This window comes from Patagioenas fasciata, chromosome 1, assembly GCF_037038585.1.
Source record: "Patagioenas fasciata isolate bPatFas1 chromosome 1, bPatFas1.hap1, whole genome shotgun sequence".
Classification (NCBI taxonomy): domain Eukaryota; kingdom Metazoa; phylum Chordata; class Aves; order Columbiformes; family Columbidae; genus Patagioenas; species Patagioenas fasciata.
Window position 1 is genome coordinate 27,282,529 of NC_092520.1, and position 21,031 is coordinate 27,303,559.

A 21,031-nucleotide genomic window follows, 5' to 3' on the forward strand; every position below is an offset into this window, starting at 1 on the left:
TAAAACATTTCAAGCTCTAATTTATGACCTTGTTTCTATCATAGAAAGACTCCAATGTTGTTCTTTTTCTACTTCAGAAGTCCTAGCCTTTCCACTTCCTGATAGATACAGTAGCTTCAAATCATAAAAAGATCAAGCACAGATTAACCAATTTTAATTTAATCTTTATTTCCATAAATCAAAGTTACACTTCAAGTGGTTAGATCCTTTGTTTCACATTTTTCATCCAAAGTAAACACCTACAGTGGCTACCACAAAATGTGCACCTATTAGTTTTTACTGTATCTTTTCAATCTGATGCAAATAGCATTTGCTAACAATAATTTTTATTTATTTTTTCCTTTTACGTGAAATGGAGAGAAGCTGTAAATTGATGGTGTTCACTTTGTTGCAGGTACAGCCAATATTAGAACGCGCATTCAGCTTTAAAACTCAATAATGAATTAAGTAGCAGTTAATTAATTAATAATCTCAAGGGTTCTACATATGGAGTTATTTCACACTTCACTAGGAACAGGATGAAAAACCTACATGGTCACATCTAGTCTACTTCATACGCATCTCTTCATTAAAAGGCCTTGTCTTCATACTCTTTAAAGACTTACCTTGTGCAACTATGAATTTAATGGAATAAAGATGCTAACTGTTAGAACTACTTGTTGAAGTAAATACATAATTGTCTCCCAGTAGGAGGCCATGATATATACTCTGAATCCTTCTAGATTGGCTGAAAAGTACAGAATGTATAGAAGTTCCTAGTGTTCTCTACAGAATGTTTTCACAGAAAAATAATTTATGCAAAAACATACTTATCCTCTCTACACAAAAATCTCAATTTTAAAAAATTTTTGCATATTCCTTAGGGGTCAACTGGAGAATACATTTTTCTAGAGTTGTAAATACCCTCTTTTAGAAGAAATGCTTGATTATCTTTGGTTTGCTTATATGCTGGATGGAAAAAAAATAGTTTTAAAGGGACTAACTACCTAGCTACTTGAGGTTCACATTTCATTTCTTCTGACATGAACTTTGGGTAAGATTAGCTGTTTGGTAGCTGTAAAGGGAAATTTCCTACAAAACACTGAAACACAAAGCTTATTGTAGTGCATATTAAATAAGAGAAGGCTGTTTTAGTAAAACTGTTAAAGATGGTTAAAAAACCAAAACTAGTAGTCCTATTTGTTCCAGAATTAATAATCCAATTAGTTCTGTATCATCACCTTCTTTACAAATACAAAGCATTACAAAAATATTCACTATAGTATTTCTCTATTAATATATTACTCCATTTTATATTTTGAAAAAGTGCTTACAGAGGCAAGTTTATTAACTGCAAACTCATATCCCTCCAGTTGTTTAAAAGTCCTGTTCAACATGGAACAAAGAATTAGAACAACTCCTTCCCTGCTTTTACATTTTCCTGTCAAACTAAAGAAAGGTTGCTTGAGAAGTACACTGTGATTTGTGTTAAATTGCAGATTAGCAGTGTAGTTATTTCTAAATAGGAAGTTTCATCTCTGATGTAAGGCTTTGAGAAATACTCCATTGCTTTCATTTTTTATCTTTCTTCTCACTGTCTAATACTTTATACTCATCTAACACAGCATGACCGGTTTCCTTTGCAGTTCTCTTTACTACAGCTTTGATACCAAGATTGTCAATGTTTAACGCTGTCATACCAACGTTGATTGCAGAATTCACGGCATTGTCTGTAGCATGGCCAGCATCTTCTCCATACCTTAAGAAAGGTAACAGTTTTATAGATAAGTATACTTAGCATTTTTATCTTCACTAGAATTCTCTTGAAAGCAAAATTTTAGGCATTAGCAAGAACAGATAGTAAGCTCACAGCATGAATGTGTAAAAAATAAAATTAGAAATTACCAAGCCATTTGAGTAAGGGCTGCTCCTCTATCAGATGAATTACTCTTTGAAGATACCAATATGTTTCTGCCCTTTTTCCTCAAAAAAACCTTCCAGTCTTTCTCCCTTCTTCCCCTCTAGTTTTCAAGAGAAGAATAGAAGGCTTAGCTATAGAACCGTAAGAATGGTGGCAGGTGGGAGAGGGAGTTGTGTGCAATAACCCTTTTTCACCTAAATTCTTCAGTAAAATTCCTAATACCCTCTATTCCCCAATGTAAGACCTCACAGCTAGACCCTTGCAGCTGCTAAACCTTCTTAGTCTGTACCATGAGCAACAGCACTGAGGAGGGAGGGCTAACACTGTCTTGTCTTCTCAGCTGTAACAGAAAAGGGGACTGGAATCACCTCAGGCATATTTTTTCTCAATTAGTACCACCACTGCCAGAATGGTGCTTGGTTAGTACTTGTCCTATGTCACCTTTGCCTGTGTCTACACGGCATAATATGATACTATGTCTGATGTAACAGCAACACACTGGCAAGTTAATTCCAAGTTCCAAAAGCAGGAACACTGAGGTGCTAAAGCAAACCAATCCAGACCATCTAACAGATCTCTGGGGTACAGAGCATTACTGACACAGCTATGCTCATAAGTTGGAGGTAGCAAGGTCCCTACAAAAAACCATGTCATTGTGCAGTGAAAACTTCTCTGAAGTAATGTGGAATTAATACAATGGCAAAGGGGAAGCAAAACTATCTTGAAGTTATGATGAAACTAAACCTCAGGTCTCTCCACTGGGCTGTGGGTCCACAATCTTTATGCTTTAGGGGGCAAATCAGCAATTTCATATTAATTACTCAAGTGTGAAGAAAGGTCACTTCTACCGCAGCAGAGAGAACACACTGAAGGAGGACAAGAGTACAGTGAGAGCGGTAACTCTAGCTGTTCTGGGCATCCAGACATTTCTCCAGAGAGCACTGTCATCAGACAAACCAGGCCAAAGGGAAGTATTTCGGGCAGCATCACAATCTCAGCAGTTACAAGAGTTACTTTTTCCTTGTGCTTATGACCAGAGATTCTTTGAGGACCTCAAAATAAGGCTAGAGAGAAGCACAGAATATCAAAGATTCCAAAAATCTACCACATTATTGGTGTAACAGCCATAGCATAATGGCTGGAACCAACAACAAAACTGAATAAGAAGAATTAGTGGTTTTTTTTGTTTGTTTGTAATTCTCTGATAGAGTAACAGCCTTGAATCAGCAACATCTCATTTGCAGATCACAGCATTAATTTCAAAGCAGAGGTTCAGTATTTGTCAATTTGATTAGTTATTTCACCCCAGGAACATCATAAGCCAGTTTTATGTAACATCAGTAAAGTAAGAAACCTCACTTATCCAATAGAGTTAAACTAACAAGTTAATAATATTTGATAACTGATTTTTCAGTTTGCCTGTCTCAATTGCATAATTTGTAATGTCCTTTTAAAAAAAAAAAAGAAGTTTAGCAGGTGTAGATAGTATAGATAGTGCAGTTATTTATATTACTGTAAAAACCCACTAAGGTAGTAGTAGTATCATACTCTGGCAATCCTATCACTTCTGAAGCTCCGTTTTCCCCCAGTTCTGACCAAGATACACATATGATGAACATCTCTCTATGATTCCATCCACAAAGACACTGCAGCTAAGTTCTAGCTTTTTTTTTTTGTTGATGTAGACACACTGTGATGATACTCCTTTAGCTCATTCGTGGAAGTATTTTGAGTGGCAAAAATCTACGTCACTGACACCGAAACCAGCTCCCAAAAGAGAGAGATTATGTAAAATTTTCATATATTTATATAGATCGATTCTAAAGATCAAGTATCAAATATTTTTCAATGGTATTGTCATTAACTGCAACACATTATTACTTATTGTTTTTCAGTCTTAGTGGCTGTTGACTGCTGATCTCCATCTCTCCTATTTTTATATCTAAAAGAAAAACATTAATGTGAATTTACAAGAAAAGAGTTCCCATATAACACCTCCTGACATTCCCACTGAAAACAAGCATTACAATAAAGCACCACTGACCAGAACTTCACTATCAGCTGCCTATTTGAAATGCATCACAAGCCCAAATGCCAATCCATTTAATGCTGTATGCTGACATTTACCTTGTCTCCTCCTTCTAATAGCCTGTAGAGCACTTTCCACAATCCTTTTCAAACATTTATTTTGCTGCACTTCTCACCAATTCCATTTAACCTACATGCTTTTGCTTAATCTTCACTTTATTACACCTACTGCACCTTTTTTGAGGGGTGCATTTCATGTTTTGAGGTTCTCAATATATTCCCTTATTCTCCACAGCATCTTCCAATGTATGTTAGCTTCCCGGCATTTTCATAAGCTTTTTTTTTTTTTGCTAGGATTCAAACACAATGACAGTGTGTTGTAGAAGAAACCAATAAAAACATAACTTACTTGTATTTGACAGTTTTTACAGTCTCAGTTGAAACACTTTTAGCAATACACTTAGCTGCACTTTCTAAACCTTGCCACACTGTCGAAAGTCCTGTAAAAATAAATAGCTTATTTGAGTTCATAGCATTGAAAAGTACTAAAAACATATAAGGAACTTTCATTACCTTGAACTCCACTTGCTGCTACCACCAGAGCACCATCAAAAGTGGATTTGCCATCTTTATCTTTCTTAAGGGATTCTGGAACTAATTTGCTGCCGTGCTTCTTCACATGTGGAGCCAGCTCCCTTCCAACACAGCTTGCTATAGAACACACTCCCTCAACTACCATAAAACAACAGTATACAGATTATTTAGTAAGAATAGAACATCTTTCTTTAAAAGTCCTTACTCCTAATTAAAAGTAAGTTTCACTGAAAGCTTAAGTGTTGCTTCTATTTAAATATGCTTATTTGAAAGACACATTTTAATCCACGCCCGAGTACCCAAGTGATAGCAAAGCAACCTTATTTTTCAGATTCTGCACAGCTCTAATCCCTAAGAAACAAATAAGGTTGGTCTTATGGCTAAAAAGCACTTTAAAAGAAATGCATACATTCCCAATTTCAAGAAACTGTTTTCATTGCTTTGTTATCCCAAACTCGCAGATAGGGAACAGGATGTGTTTCTTTCCTGACCTGTCTTTTGGAGAAGTCTTTCTCACAACCATTCCAGCTCTTCAAAGTTTTTTTTATAATATTCAGCACAATTTGCTTTTAAGTTTGTATGAGTCACTGGACACTAAATATAAACATTAATGCAAATAAATAACAGAATGAAGTTACCGAGAGCTGCTTGGGTTACCATGCACCTCTAAGCACCAAGCCATTTCTATCTGGAAGTTTATACACAGTCTAATAGACTTGTTGCAGGTGTGTGTATTTATAGGCATGCGCACACACACATTCTCTAGTGGTACAATATGTACATTAGCAACCAGTGGCAGTACAGCTTTGAAAATACATGGTTATCAACTTAAGAAGAGAGAGAGAGACCATTCTGTCTGAAACTTAGAAAAGCATGACAAACTTAAGACTGTACAGACTACGATTTTAGGAAAGAAAAAGATGCCTCAAGGCCATATAGTAACTCTTAGTCCTAAAGCATCTCTCTCACAGGAGATAACTAAGCACAAACTACTGATCACTGGATTTCATCAGGTCAATCCCTTCCCTAGCTCACTGGCAAGAGAAACCAGCTCTCATTTTACAAAATATTATTTAAGGCAAAATATAATATACTATGAGATGGAAATTTTTACCTAAGAACTGGCTGACTTTCACAGCTCCTCCAGTAGCCTGTTTTGCTACATGAAGCCCCTTTGCTACAGTTGGGTTGACTTCCAGAGGTTTTTCTTCTGGTTGAATGTGTTCTCGCAGTTTAGAAGCTCCTTTGTGGACAGCTTTACCAGTATATTCTGCTCCTTTCATTAGGCCCCAGCTTATCCAAGATGCACCTTCAAGATAAAAATTCTGTTTCTTTGAATGTACAATTTTATAGACAATGATTCCTACAGCCCTCCCTCCTCTGTCTCTTCTCCAACACTGACTTTAGAACCATCCCTCATTACAGTGTCTGGAATTATTCTCTTCTCTGAATGGGCCAGCATGAATTCCTGCAGTGGTTTCTGCTCCTACACCACCCACATTTTTTCAATTCACTTTAAGTTTAATACCACCAGCCCTCATCCAAATGTCAGCTTAATACAGACACTCAGTTTTTTAATAGATATCCAAGCCCCAGCTGGGCCAGAAGCGATAAAACTACACATCTCAATGCTATTATTCTGAAAATATACCACCTAACCCTCTAGCTCTCCTAGCAGATTCATATTTATTACAACCAGCAGGTGGTCATTAGTATGTTCCAAAGGTTCTCAGAGGAAAACAAAAAGTTCATCTGCGGAAATCACAATAGATGCCTGCTTCAATGTAACTGCTCATACAGGAGTAAATTGTTCTGTCACAGTGATTTAAATCATAGGGGGTGATATCCTACCATACAGTCAAGTGAGGAGCCTAACTCGTTTGCAATGAACAGGACTGTTGGCAATGGATTTAAATTCTGCACTGTTTTCATTGAGCCCAACAAAGTATCCCTTAGACAATTACGACTGGAATGAACCAGTGAACAACTACTTCCGACCACTCAGCTTCTACCACCACACATGAATTGAGGTGAAAATGCTGTTTTAAATGGTACTCACAGACGTTTATATTCAACACACTCCTCTTATTACAACAGTACCTGACAAAATTCCGTGGGCAACTCTCTCACTCCATTCTGGCAACTCTTTCTGATTTTCTGCTCCTTCAGGTTCTGGTTGGATATGTACAGTCTGAGGCAAGTTAATGGCATCACCAGAGGCTTCGGAAGGCTAATGAGTGAAAGTAAACATCTGAGAATCTACTTTGCAACATATCATCAGGATTTCTGTTGTACATGTTTTAGATCATACAGATCTATTATAAGAAAATGGTAATGCTATGTATACCTTGGGTAAGTGTACAGAAATGCAGTGGAAATTAGTGATTCAGTTACTTTCGTATAGAAATGCTACGCATTCAAAAAAAGCTTATCAGACTGCTCAGCATTTTCTTTATGCTTTCTTCATCCAGATATAATGAAAAGACTTGCATGCCAACATGGCCATATGGTCAAGTAACTAGGGAAAACTTAACAGTACAAGTTAACTAGCAAAAAAAGGTAAGAGACTTGTCCATCTATCACTTTTATCTTCTGTTGTTATTCAGTATGGGAACTGCAGTCCAGCTGCACTAAAAGAATGCAGCTGTTCTGGTTGTTTTGCTCCCTATCCTTTCCTCTCAAATTCAAAAATAAAGGAGATTATTCATTTCGTGTGCTGTCAATGCTTTTGCAGACTGGCACAGCCAAGAAACACAGCAAGCTGTGCATGATGCCGCTCCCCATTTAAAGTTGGGTGGACAGATTCTGTGTGATTTCTTGTCAAACATGAGAGTTGCTGGAGTAGACATTATTCAAACATAGCAACCACCACCACAGTCTGGTTAGTGCTTCTGAAAAGTGTAACATCACTTTACACTGTTCACAGACAATGTGTAATTAAACTTTAATTAGAGAAAGCAAAATAATAACAGACTTAGGGCTTTTTTTAGAATTCTATTTTTAAGACTTTGTGAAAGTAAAAAAATAAACATTTCATATGATTGAAAACACTGCTAGCTAATGAGAGACAGTACAAAAAACCTTTTAGCTTAGTCTAGAGGAGTCTATATGAAAGCATTCATAAACAAAACCTATGAACAGAATAAAATGCACAATATAGAATAATATTTGATATTACATGGAATTCTTAGAGTCTTCTGAAATATTTACTAAAAATAAAAGTAGGGTATTGCACAAAGATGGCTGTTGCAGACAAAGGAGAACAACAAAACCAAACCACAAACCCCCAAAACAACATTAATAGAAAAGAATAGATTAAGTCTTGGAAAGTTGCCAGATTAAGAATGTATCCCTGACTTGTACTATATCAATTACCGCTTGACAGCACTGTGAAATCTCATGTTTAAAAAACATCTTTAGCATGTGACCGAAACACTTTGAGGGCTGGGCAGGAAAAATGACCACAGCTATAAGTAAACAAAAAACAAACTAAAACCAAAACAAAACCAACAAAAGAACACCACGAACACCAAACCACTAAAGTACCTTCCAGGTATAACTTCGTTACTCCACAGTTTGGATCATTATGCAGAAAAGCATTCAACAAGACTTCTAAAGCCTTTTCTAAGTACCAGAAATGGGTTCTCTAATAAGACAGGTGACTCTGTACTAAAATTATATTAAATATACTTGTTAATTTGATCTTCATGAGTACTATATAAAACAGACACAGTAAAAGGCCATCAGACTAGGCTTTGAAATATTTGTGCTCTATCACAAAGTTTTTAAAACTCTAGAAATATGCTACCAATTTGCAAAATGTGGTAGCCTGCAGTAACTGAACCAGCTCTTAACAAACAAACAATTAAAAGCCACAGAGCACAGCATACATTGCTGCTTTCAACCAAGTCTAGAATCTCAGCAGCTCTAACAAGTACTTCGGTGACTTTTTTCCTTTTTTTTTTTTTTTGTTTTTACTATAAAATTTTGGAATCATTGTCCTGGAATTTACCTGGACTTTGTGGACAGACATCTGTTTAAATTTATCTTCAAAATGTGCTCTCTCAGTTGCTGGGAGCTCTGAAGATAACCCTACTCTTTCATGGGATCCTGGCACCTGTGACATCGTAGCAGGGAACATTAACAAAAACATGGAATTTTAGGACAACAAGAAACTAATGAGATATCCGATCTGAACTACTTCTACGCAGGAAAAAATAACATAATTTTATCCAGTAAGCCCTGCATTGACAGATCAGAATTCTGTAGTACTTTTAAGTAAAAATTATTGGTCTCCTGTGCTAGTGAAATTCCCTGCTGAACTCAAGAGGATTTATAACGTAGCAGAACTTCACCCACATCCTGTGCTCCAAATTCGTCTTTCACCATGACTCTCTTCAGAATCTTGTTGAATCATCAAGCTTTATCTTTCATGTAGATATCATCTTCCTATAAGTTTTTAAGTAGTTACTGATTACCATTATTCCTGAAATGGTGCTCTAGTAACATTTTTCATCTCAGTTTCAGTCACCATTGTCTTACTGCACCTTTGTCAGACTATGGGTTTTTTCTGTTTTCTCTATCTGCTAATATCTTCCCGCAGTAAGGAACTAGATTATTTTGAGATTCCATTTGAAGGTAGATTTTTGAGGTACACGCTATTTTCACAGGTCTTTCACACATTTGGGCCAAGTATCCCAAGAATGGCATCATCAAAACTACACAGAGATGGTGTGCATGTGTGTGCACACACAGGAAAAAACATGCTTTCTCCTAAACATAAAATTTCATTCTGGGTCCTATGTTCTCTTCTGGAAAAATAAGAGAAAATATACAAAATGGTCTCCAATTCCTCTCTGTGCTTACAATTTAGTATTTTAAGTTTTTTGTCCTCCCACCTCACAGAGCCTACAGTTTCATTAGTAGGTGGTTTCATCTTAGCTACTTTATTTCTCACTGGTGAGCTTACCAAGCAATACACAGAACTTTGCAATTTTACACAACTAAACATAAACGGGAGAATATAATGATCATTTCCACATTTCCTTTTTAGCTTCAAAAACACAGCCCAGGAATTTACCTGGATGCGAAGGTCAGACATCTGTTTCAAGAGATCCTCAAAAAGCTCTCTGTCAGCTTCTGGGAGTTCTGAAGACAACACTACTCCCACATAAGATCCTGGTATCTGAGACATCGTGTCAGGGAACATGTAGACTCCAGTATTGCAACACAGAACAGGAGACTGGTTACACATTAGAGGATACAACCAGTCACAAACCTAGAAAAGAGACGTACATAAAGGAATTAAAGGATCTTTTTAAAAAGAAAGGCAGGCAGAATGTAATGATAAGCACCACAAACTTGATTTTCCATATAGCAAGAAAGTTAAAATGCCTTAAGCCATCTTCAAACAAATACACATGACTGTGGAAATATTCTTGATTAGTTCTGACAGTCTAATATAGAGAAAATACTAATTTTCACAGGACTTAAATTCAGGCTGGTAGACTCTTAACTGAAGTCTAGTCTTGGGCCCAGGTGTAGAAACAGATGAAACACACTACCAAACAACTCAGCATTCACAGCACCTGTAACTTCCTGCAGATCTCAGGACAGGTTTGTACAGTAGGATAAAGACAACATATAGCTGTTGCTGGCAAACTATTGAAGGCTGCTAACACAGGTGGAGGCGAATCAGCTGACCCAAAACCATGAAGCATTTTTTGTTTGTTCCTCCAAGTTTCCCTTTTGCTGATGAGACTTCCAACAGCCAGTCTTAGCAGCAACAAGGAGACTGCAAGTCAGAAACCAGTCCAAAAACACAATGTACATTACAGAACATGCCCACACAAAGCAAGCACAGACTGAAAAAATCCAAATAGTACCCCATCATTTGTAGTTCAGAGTCTGGATTAACACAGGCCTCCACATTCCCAATTATCAGTTGTCCTAACTGCAATACATTATCACTAGTTGAGAATGAAGTGGGCAGCACACAAGCCCATTTTACACTGACATGTTACAATACGTGAATCAACATTTCTTCTCTATGTAAGGAAAGGAAAGTTAATTCTATGAAATGAAAAGATATGTTAAATCAACTCCTTTAGAAAATGCAATTCACCAGAACAGTCGGCACTCAACCACCTTGTGAAGACACAGAGGCGATTTTTGCAGAAAAAGTCATAAAAGAGTATGTCCAGAAAACCATTTTTCCAATAGCTATAACATCCTTGGTATGATCACAGAGATTTAGGCTCGGAAGAGTCAGAACTTAAGAAGATTGTCTTTTAAAGTTTTATGACAGTTCTTAAAATTTAAATAGAGAAGAAAATTATTTTGCTGTTACCTGAAGAAACGCAGGTGGACGATTCTGGGCTGTCTCACTATCTGCATCCAAGAACTTCACAATGCGTAGATATCCAGGGTACGAAGGAGCACTAACCTGCCCATCAGGAGTCACAAAGAACAGCTGTACTCCTTGGGGAATCAAGATCAGCTCATCTGCATCCACTCCCAGGTTTTCAAGGGGAGGTGGCTGAGTACACTTACTGTAGTAGTCCTCACCTACAGAAGAAAACTCCCCAGAGTCCGTGCCATAAGACACAGTAAAATGGCCATTGGTAGCTCGAGGAGTATAGGCAGGAGGTGCTTCATTTGGCAGACAAAGAGGTTTTGGAGGTGATGGACTCATAGGTGGAATTTGTCCCTGGCTCACAGCTGCAACGCTTCCATCTGCTGCGCGCGGCTGACTTGGTACCAACAGAGAATTAGGGGCTGGTGGTCTTTCCGGTTTTTCTTTGGGAGGAATGGATGGGTACAACTTGGGTACCCCAGCAGGGGCATCCATGGCAGCAGGGCTTGCTTGTACAGGTGGGGTGTTTTGATCTAGAATGCCAAGTCGAGCCTGAACATTTTGGAGGGTCTCCCTCATCTTCTGCTGCATTTGCCTGGCAGACTCCCACTGGGATCCTACACGTGCAGGACCCTGCGATGGAATGCTAATGCCTCGGAGTAAGTGCTCAAGCCCCTGCTTGTAGTAACTTCTTGCCTCTTCCTTCTGTCCCAGTTCATCTGTATTCAGTCCTTTGTTGACAAAAATAAAGGCTATCCTGTACTCTTCATTAATAGCTTTAATATTTGCATCTTCTTGCATAACTGGATCTTGCAGCTGTTCCATTGCTGCAAATGAGAATAAAAATTATTCAGAATATTCATAGATGAAGCCAAATAAAGTTTACCTTAGAACAAAATGCCTTTTAATTGGTTTCTAATTATGACCATACTGCATGTACTGGCAGAAAGCTATCTAGTTGCTCGGTACAGCATTTGATATGTTATGGTTAAGTCCTACTGATGTTCAGATTTAGAATACATGATTCCAAGGCAGAAAGGAATTTACTATAATCACATCCAGTTACATCACAGACATATATTTCTTAAAAGCTAAATATGAGAAGAATATGGACATGCCTGATAACACTTTAAGATGGGAAGTTTAATAAAATCAGTAGCAAACAGTGGAGTAAAAAAATAAAAATCTAACTTTACTTTCAATAGTATTTCAATAGTATTTCAATAGTATTTCAATAGTATTTCTTAAAAATCTCTAAAGTATTAAAAAACATCAGTTAACATTTTGTCTATTTACATAAATGCTGAACTTACAAACTCGGTGTATTTTTACTTAAGTAATTTAAGGGAAAGCATGCAACAGATTTAAACAAATCACAATAAACTTCAACTAACAGCAACACACAGACCTGGGAAGAAATACTTAAAATAGTTAAAGGTATGCTTTACAAAATGAAAACAGGGAATCACTTATTTCCTTTACAGTGTTTATGAAGTGAGAACAAAGTGTTTTCCTTTCCTTGCTCCCCAGGTGACAAAAACTTGAAATAATATGTACAAAAGGTTACAGGTTCTATGTCTGTTTCAGAATGTATTCCTCAAACTGCCTCATGTTTATTTCAACAAGTGACAAGCAGAAAAGAATCCGATAGGTTTATTTGAACTCTAAAATATGTAAAAAAATCACTGTTTTAACTGAATGCAGATCTTCAGTCTTGGCCAAATGCAGGAAATACAAATCATTCTTGGCCTAAGAGAGTGTTTACAACACACAATGCAAAAATTCCAGTGGATTTTTTTGCTGACAGTGGTGAGAGGCATTGTCAATTCAGAAAAATCAAGTTATTATACTAGAAGAGAATAATGATCACGGACAACAAAAAGGGGATACTATATAAAAATTAAAGTCATGCATTTTCAAGAAAAACAATGATTCTCATCTGAAAGCTGGATGGAAGAAAGAAGAATCTAGAGACATATGCCAGTCACAGTGATAGAAAGCTACAAAAAACATGGGGGTAGGTAAAATCCAAAGTGCAAAAATAAAAATTCTTCCATTACACATACGGAAGCATTAATGCCAGTGCACACAGCATGGGTGAGACCTCACACAATGTTGAGCCACATACAGGGAAGGTGCACCAGAACAGGAAGAGGTGTCTAGAAGGTCACTGATTTGTTCTGGTCAGTTAATTATTTTTCCTTAGAGAAAAGTAAGTGTGGCTTATGAAGCAAATAAACCAAAGGCTAAGAGGTTGGATTAGTCTCTATAAATATACTGGGTGAAAAGAAGGAAGTATGTCAGGGAAGAAGACAAAAACTATTGAAATCCAAACTTTATTAAAAATCCTGAAATAGTAACTACACTTATTTATTGTCTCTTCTTGTTTTAGTCTATTAATAAAGTAAAAATAAACACATAAATATATTATATATCTGGAAAATATCCTTCCTCTACTTCAACAAAGCGAAACTTAAGAAGTGCAGGTCATGAAACGATTTTAATGAGGCAAACCCAGAATGCCGTTCTCTACTCCTAGAACCTTTATGATCAAAATTTAGGTAACACATGACTGATGCATTTGCAGCCACATGGCACAAGTGCCATGTAATCTGGAATGCATCTGTACTTTTACCATGTGACAGAATCCAATTTCAAGCAAAAGACCGTATGAGTCATTTCAGTTAAGCAACAGAAACATCACTAGGAATATAACAAAGATGGCATGAGAAGGCAGCCCATGAGGAGCAGATCAGCAGGGACTCAGGCCACCAGGCTCGCTGCCCATTCCCCATCATGAAAAACAAATCTTGGGGTGGAAGGTTTTTCTGGTTGATTGTAATCACTTGTTGCCAACAGGCTCAGCATTTTTGATTTAAGTTGAAGAACAACACTGGCATATGAATAAGTGTGTATTTAATAACCACCAAGGAGATCAAGTTTAGAAGTTAAAAGCATGCAGTACCACAGTCTACTTTGCTCCATGTTTTTTGATTCATTTTGCTAAAGAAGTCTAAAGCAAAGACACAGATTTCAAATAACTATTTTGCTAGTGATTGTTGGACTATAACAAAACATCATGTGAAATCCTAAAGTCACGGCTACATTTCAACTTAATAATTAACTTACTAATCACTGTATGCTTGTCATATTGTCAACACCACTATTCTCGCTAAAGATCAGGCTTTACTGATACTAGAAAAGGCCTGTAAGAAAATGGAGATGTCAGCAAGATCAGTGCATATACAGCACTAGTTCACTGCCCTGCAAGGCAGAGATACAAAAGCTAAGTCAACAATTCATAAGAGTGAGAGTGTTACAACTTATCTCAGATTGTTTGAAACATCCCATGTTTGTAGTATATGTACAGTATAGTTACCACCAAACTAGGCATTGGGTAGCAGAGCACTTGGAAAAGAAAGAAAGAATTCACAGCAGATTTTAAGCTTACGATAATTAAAAGCTTTAACATCTGAATTTAATTCTTATTTATTAAAATTAATACAAAATAATAAATGGTATGAAGTAAATAAGTCACCTTGATTGTTCCCTCCCAACACGAGAGGAAATACTCTCTGAAACAGAACATTTAAGTAGCAATCTGATCATATGCAAGGAAGATGTTCTGTCATTAATGTTTTCAATGTATGTTCCTTAATATAGTATTTAAGTATCCTGCATGTTTAAATATTTGCCTGCAATCCATTTCTATACAATGCAGAGTATTATTTCCTCTGTTTTAAAGCTGGAATGAATTCCAAAATGTGTATTACTAAATGCAAGGATACCACAAACCAGCCTTTAGTCCTATGGTTGGTAGACACTGGCTTAGTACTAAGTAGCATTTAGAAGAACTTGTCTTGGAGAGAACTGATCCAAAACAGAGCTAAGAAAAGAGCTGATGGGCACTGTAGATAATCACAATCAATCCAGTGCTTGAGCTCATTCCTTGGCCCTTTTCCCTTCATCAGCACAGATATACTCTGTGGTTTAAACTGACTTGATCAAGGGAGGCTACAGTGCAGCAGGGAAACTTGAGTTCTATTCAATATTATAAGCTAACACCTCACCTACCTGTGTGATCATCCTTCTAAACCCCACTTCATTAAAAAATAATGTATATTTATAAAAAAAGAATACAGCTTACTGGAGATCTTACTGGCAGAAGGTAAACACAAATCCTAAAGCTTATTAAAAGGATTAAATATCCTGACTGACAGAGGTAGAACACTCTTTTCAACTCACTATTTTTGAAACCTGGGTGACGCAGCAGGGGAAGCAAAACCAAAACAAAACCTATAATCCAAGAGCTCTTTCTGTAAGACAACTGTTTTTTCTATCAGCCACTGATTTCAAAGATGAAGAAGATAAAGGAGAACCATCACACAGAATTGCTTAAGCCTTAGTCATGTAGGGAAAGAGCAATTAAGAAACTATAAGTAACTTCAAGTAATTTAGAGAACAAAAACAAATGTTATAAAGTATTTCAACTAATACAGGCCAGGGACTTGCTAATAAATATACAGGGGTTTACTTTTAGTTTATTTAAATTAGTTTGTTTAAAATGGCCCTTAAATTTTTCATTAAGTGGTGGCCTACTACTAATTTTTAAGCACCTAATAAGACTAAATATCAAAGACCAGACAACAGAGAAAGTCAGTGATTTGATCTGACATGGTAATTTCTATTCTCTTAAAATTACTGAAGACTTCACTAAACTCCCATCTTCTGACATTTCAACCTATACCATCTTCTCAGGTCGGTATCCTCACACCTACATTCACTCAGCATGTCTCATTTTCCTCCTCTCGGTATTAGTACTGTCTGAAGCCTTTTTTGTCCAAATAAATGAACTTTCTTCCTGACTCCTTAGTCTGTATTTCCATCACATGGTCTCAATACAGAGTTTTTAGGCTTTATGTGCCTACTCAGCACTTCTCTAAAAAGGAGAAACCAGCAGGGTAGATAATTGCCTTCATCACGCAGTTACGCTGTCTTTCACCGCACCGAAGTACAAAGCCATTGTCACCATCTACCATTCTGTGGCCAAAGATTCTAACGACAAGACTGACAATGCAGTGTTATGCAAGATCGCTATTTAAGTTTTGAATTAGCAGTGTGCCTGCCAGTCTCCCATCACTGTCAATAGGACTTCTCCACACACAAACAACTCAAGCCGAAACTGCCCACATTAATCTTTCAAGAGAGACAAGACACAGGGAGTAGCTTACTCAAGTATCTCGACAATATCAGGCGTCTGGGCAGGGACAGGGAACGAGCCACCCGGGCGCCTGTCACCACCCTATACAGGCTCATGTCCCGGCTCCCCGCCGCCCACGCTGCTACCCTAGCCCAGCCATCACCGCAACGCTGCCTCCGCTTCGGGACACGGCCCACCCCTGCCCGGGGGCAACCGAGGCGGCGGCCGCGCTGCGGTGCCTACCCCGCGACCTCCCGCCTGCCCGCCCCGCGCGAGCAAGCCGCCTCACCGCGGCCCACCGGGAAAAGCCGAACCGCGCCCCCCGGCTCCGCACGGAGCCCTCGCCAACCCGAGACGGCCCAACCCCGCGGCCGCGCTCACCAAAGCAGACTCACTCGCCGAGCAGAGCCGAGCCGAGCCCGCCGCGCCCGGCCTGTCTGCAACACCGCCTCCCAGATCAGGCGGCAGCGGGCGGGGCCGCCGGCACGCGGCTGTGACGCCCCAGAGCACCCGTTGGCGGCTTGCGCGCGGGGCGGGCCCGTGCTGGGGAAGAGGCCGCTCCGGGGCGGGATCTTCGGCAAGTGGGGCGGGGAGCGCGGCCGCGGCGGCGTGAGGGACCTCGGGGGTGGGGTCGGGTGGTGTGAGGAGAATCACAGAATGTTAGGGATTGGAAGGGACCTCAAGAGATCATCTAGTCCCATCCCCCCGCCGGAGCAGGAACACCCAGATGAGGTTACACAGGAATGTGTCCAGGCGGGTTTTGAATGTCTCCAGAGTAGGAGACACCACAGACCCCCTGGGCAACGTGTTCAGGGCTCTGGAACGCTCACCATGAAGAAGTTTCTTCTCAGATTTAAATGGAACCTCCTGTGTTCCAGTTTATACCCATTGTCCTTTGTCTTACCATTGGTTGTCACTGAGAAGAGCCTGGCTCTATCTGCCTGACACTCACCCTTAACATATTTATAAACACTAATGAGGTCACCCCTCAGTCTCCTCTAAGCTAAAGAGAGCCAGCTCCCTCAGCCTTTCCTCACAAGAGAGATGCTCCGCTCCCTTAATCATCTTCGTTGTCCTGCGCTGGACCCTCTCCAGCAGTTCCCTGTCCTTCTTGAACTGAGGGGCCCAGAACTGGACACAGTATTCCAGATGGGGTCTCACCAGGGCAGAGTAAAGGAGAAGGGGTGCTGCAGGGAGCCACAGCACGCTGGAGGTGCTCTAAGTAGTTATAGCGGCTTGGTTCTCTCAGTAATAACTAATAAAGGTGTTCCAGAAACATCAGTTATGATCCTTGTTCTCCCCTGACTCATTCTCCCATCAGGATAAAGGGGGACACGCTGTCCTGCCTGGCAGCAGTGCTGGCTGCGGCACTGGGCCCAGCTGGTTTGTCAGCGGCTGCCTGGGAGCAAGAGATGGTGAAATGGGAAATACCTGGTGCCTGACAGCATGCTTCATGCTGGGGCTGCCCAAAATGCAAAATGTTATGTAATTGACATCAGTATTCATGAATGAGAAAATAAGGCCTAAAACCTATCATTCTGAAGCCTAAAGCCTCCCTTTTTATGCCACATTTCAGATTTCATTTTGATTATTGCTTTGATTGTGACAAAATGACTGACTGCTCTGCTCAGGGAGATGCCATATTTGTAGAGGAGCTGTCTCCAGACAAGGCTCATTCCCAAACCTGGGGCAGGTGGGTTGGCTGCCTCCCAACGTGCTGGCTGCTTATCTGTGGAAGGGGGCACTGGTGGTGTGAAAAAACAAAAGAAAAATGTTCTCAGCAAATTTCCAGCCTTAGAACACAAACACTCATGTTCTCAGTGAAACTTCAGCTTCTCAGGTTCTAGAATTTCTGAATTTAATCTGGCAGTATATTATTTATTTGTCAGCTTCATAATCAATGCTAAAAATCTTCTGCAGCTTGACTTTCACACAGAAAATTTCTAACCATGTCAAATCTAGCAAAGGTACATCCACAGTGCACAGTTCTGTACCCTTAGAAAATACAGACTGCCTTAGCTTATTGAACTGTTTGGTATATTGCTTATATAGAACTTGCTCAGAAACTGCTTGTATAGAACTTGCTTAGAATAACTCGCTTAGCATAAGTAACCAAGTTTGCTTAGGCTGCAAGCTGTGAACTTTTGAACTTTCCAATTAATTAAGCAAATGAAGGCCTCAGAGCCGGTTCAAGCTAGAAGATAAGGTGAGCTTCTGATTGGTGACAGGAGTTACATCCCTGGAAGTAGGTAAACAAATGGAACAGCCTGTTTAAAGACGATGAGAAATAGAAAAATGTTTCAATTATTGCCAAGGACCTATTTTTCTCCCCAAGCTGCAGCTTCAAAACAACTGAAGGACAGGACTTAGACTGATGTCTACTCTGATCAGTAAAAGAGAAACAACTATCTCCAGAGATAAGAAATGGCTCACCTCATGAAAATTAAGAGATCCAAAGTGTAACGGGGAGACCCCAGACTCTAATTTTACAATTGGCCTGAACTGATGCCCAAGGGGTGGGAAGTTTAGATTGTAAGGGTATAATTGCCCAGTGTTTTCTTTGCTGGAGGTCCCTCTTCCAGAGGCTCAGAGCTTGAGCTGCTCTATGCTGTACCTTACAGATAAATTATTTATTTAAGAAGCATTTCTGGAATCCATGCCTGAGGCTCTGCTTCGGGAAACCTAAGGAAAATAAACTTCCTTAACATTTATCTGAACTAGCTCTTCCAGAACTCACTGAGCACCAGCCCTGTTGGGGCTAGTTAATTTGCTTTCTCAGGTGCTGTCATGCGTATGCTGATCATGAATCAAACTTTAACACACTCAGGACTGCAGACCATAACAAATTAATTGTGTTTAGGTAGTGGCAGCCTTTTCCAATATGGTCCTGAAAGGTGGGTTTGACTCTTCACATAGCTTTGAAGTATTTCTGGAAATTCATCAGACATTGTAGTTTCTAGGACATTTATCTAGGAATTCCGTGTTCCCATCTTCTCACTTGTCCACTCTTCAAGAAACTGAGAACAACATGGATGGGAGACAAGCTCTCCACAAATCGGAGAGAGTTCCTCTCTTCAAACGATTATGAGGATGACATTTGAATATGAAGTCGTATGCAGACGGATGAGGCTGGCATATGTGGTTGAAGCTGGTGGAGAGGGCCCTAAACATTGGTTTAAACAGATTATATGTTTGGCTCAGGTAACTAGATGACACTGAATTATGTTATGTGGATATATACAAGACTTACAAGGAACTAAAAACCAGTTTTACAATGGAAAGAGACACTCTTTCCAAGCAGTGCTGCAAGTCAGTAGAAACACTGACTTTTATTTTGTAACCAGGCAGGTGGTCAGGCACTGGTTTATCCAAGGAGGCCGTGCAGCCTCTGTCCCTGGGGTGTCCAGAACGCAACCAGCAAGTTGATGTAGCTTCAGAGTTGGCTATGCTTTGAGCTGAGGGTCAGAATGCATGAATTTCAGTGATCCCTTCAAGACTAAATCTTTCTGTGATTCTGTGATTCTGTGAAATAAATGCTGGTCTTATCCTTAAACAGAGAAAACTCCCAAACCCAAAACAAAATAGTGGCCTTAAGAGGAGGAGAAAAGAGGAGAGAGGAGTAGGAAAAACACACGATTCTTCATGTTAGAGCTCTTCTACTTCAGATTGGTTCCTTCTTAAATACATGATTTAATAAAAATGTAGAAATAGTTTAAATAAAACAGGTGAAATAGTGCTGAAACACAGGTCAGTCTTGGGAAGCTGTTAGTGATGCGGTGATGACAGATTATTTTTGTATTTCTGTAAGAGAAGCTGCGAGTAGTTCATATAGACAAGTTGACAGGATGCCTCCTAAAGAGAAACATTTATATCATTTTTATTGGTCAATAGAGGGAACTCGGCATTTTCAGTAGTTCAGTGTTTTCTGGAAACAGGGCTAAATAATCTGTTTTACCAACATTGTTTTATGGAGGCAAGGCTTGCTAGGGCCAGGAGCTGGTGAAGGGCTGAGCTGCGTCACAAGTGAGGGAGGGCTGAACTGAGCAAGTGTGGGCCGAGGCCAGCTGGCCACATGCTCTGAGATACCAGGAACGCATGGCTATGTCCTCTGTGAAGACGTTTCTTTCCATGCAGATGCTGCTCTGTCATATCAGGTGCCCTCACAGGGCAGCTTGTATCTGCAGTGAATTTATATGCACCATGGTGTTACAGAATCACAGAATGATCAGGTGCCCTCACAGGGCAGCTTGTATCCGCAGTGAATTTATATGCACCATGGTGTTACAGAATCACAGAATGGTTGAGGTTGGAAGGGACCTCTGGAGATCATCTAGTCCAACCCAGTTAGGGCTGGTTAAGTTAGAATTCCTAACAGTAGAGGGATGAACCTCTGCTGCTGCACATGCCCTCCTATAGCTGTAGGAATAAACTGCTTCTGCCTGATGTGAATCTGCAAAAATTCAACTGTGTGTTTATTCTGCAAGTCTTCACCCTCATTTGGAAATGATAACTCCATTTGTGGTGAGCTATGTCATTAGTGATTTTAATCTAAACAACCATTGTGCTTGCTTAATTTTTGTCTACACTTTTACAATAATTTCACCCAAATATCTCATTTTTTAATGCTTTAATAGCATACAAATAAATTGTACATAGGCTAGGCAATATTTGTGTGTATATATATTGAAGTTATTTAAACATCATTCAAACAGCAAAATCAATGGAGGATCTCAGAATGATCTCTAAAAGTTAGGAAACATGAGGGGAAAGGCTGTGAATAAAAAAATATGGGAGAATTCTCCAAAACCACTCCAAAACCACGTACTAATGTGCAAATGAATTACTGTACAGCCGTAACCTGGTAAAACATCTGATGGGAATCATGCTGTGTAGACAGAGTGCTTTTGGGGTCAGCAGCCCCCAAAACACTGGGGGCACAATAAATCACTAATGT

The 21,031-nt window shown here is 39.3% G+C and overlaps 1 protein-coding gene across 5 annotated transcripts; it reads right to left on the bottom strand.

Annotated features, from left to right (window-relative positions):
- Nucleotides 1-148: 148 nt before the first annotated feature.
- SPART (spartin) lies at nt 149-16,577 on the bottom strand. Of its 5 annotated transcripts, XM_071804900.1 has the most exons (10): nt 16,459-16,568; nt 10,872-11,704; nt 9,603-9,800; nt 8,535-8,639; nt 6,623-6,752; nt 5,637-5,831; nt 4,502-4,660; nt 4,338-4,428; nt 3,782-3,842; nt 1,601-1,738 (listed from the first exon to the last, which is right to left on the bottom strand). In XM_071804900.1, exons 2-9 carry the CDS (start codon nt 11,700-11,702, stop codon nt 3,782-3,784), a joined length of 1,770 nt encoding a protein of 589 aa, XP_071661001.1. In that variant the 5' UTR covers nt 11,703-11,704; nt 16,459-16,568; the 3' UTR covers nt 1,601-1,738. The 5 variants fall into 5 exon arrangements, with proteins under 5 accessions (XP_065685683.2, XP_065685673.2, XP_071661004.1 ...); XM_065829611.2 differs by lacking the exon at nt 3,782-3,842 and having other exon boundaries at nt 149-1,738; nt 16,473-16,577; XM_065829601.2 differs by lacking the exon at nt 3,782-3,842 and having other exon boundaries at nt 149-1,738.
- Nucleotides 16,578-21,031: the final 4,454 nt, after the last annotated feature.

What these genes read in the sequence shown, in the direction of transcription:
- SPART (XM_065829611.2), bottom strand. Translation starts at nt 11,702, where the DNA reads ATGGAACAGCTGCAAGATCCAGTTATGCAAGAAGATGCAAATATTAAA. An exon ending in TGTCTGTCCACAAAGTCCAG is followed by an intron (nt 6,753 to 8,534) that starts GTAAATTCCAGG and finishes TTCACTCATTAG; the next exon opens with CCTTCCGAAGCCTCTGGTGA. An exon ending in GTAAAAACTGTCAAATACAA is followed by an intron (nt 1,739 to 4,337) that starts GTAAGTTATGTT and finishes ACCTTTCTTAAG; the next exon opens with GTATGGAGAAGATGCTGGCC.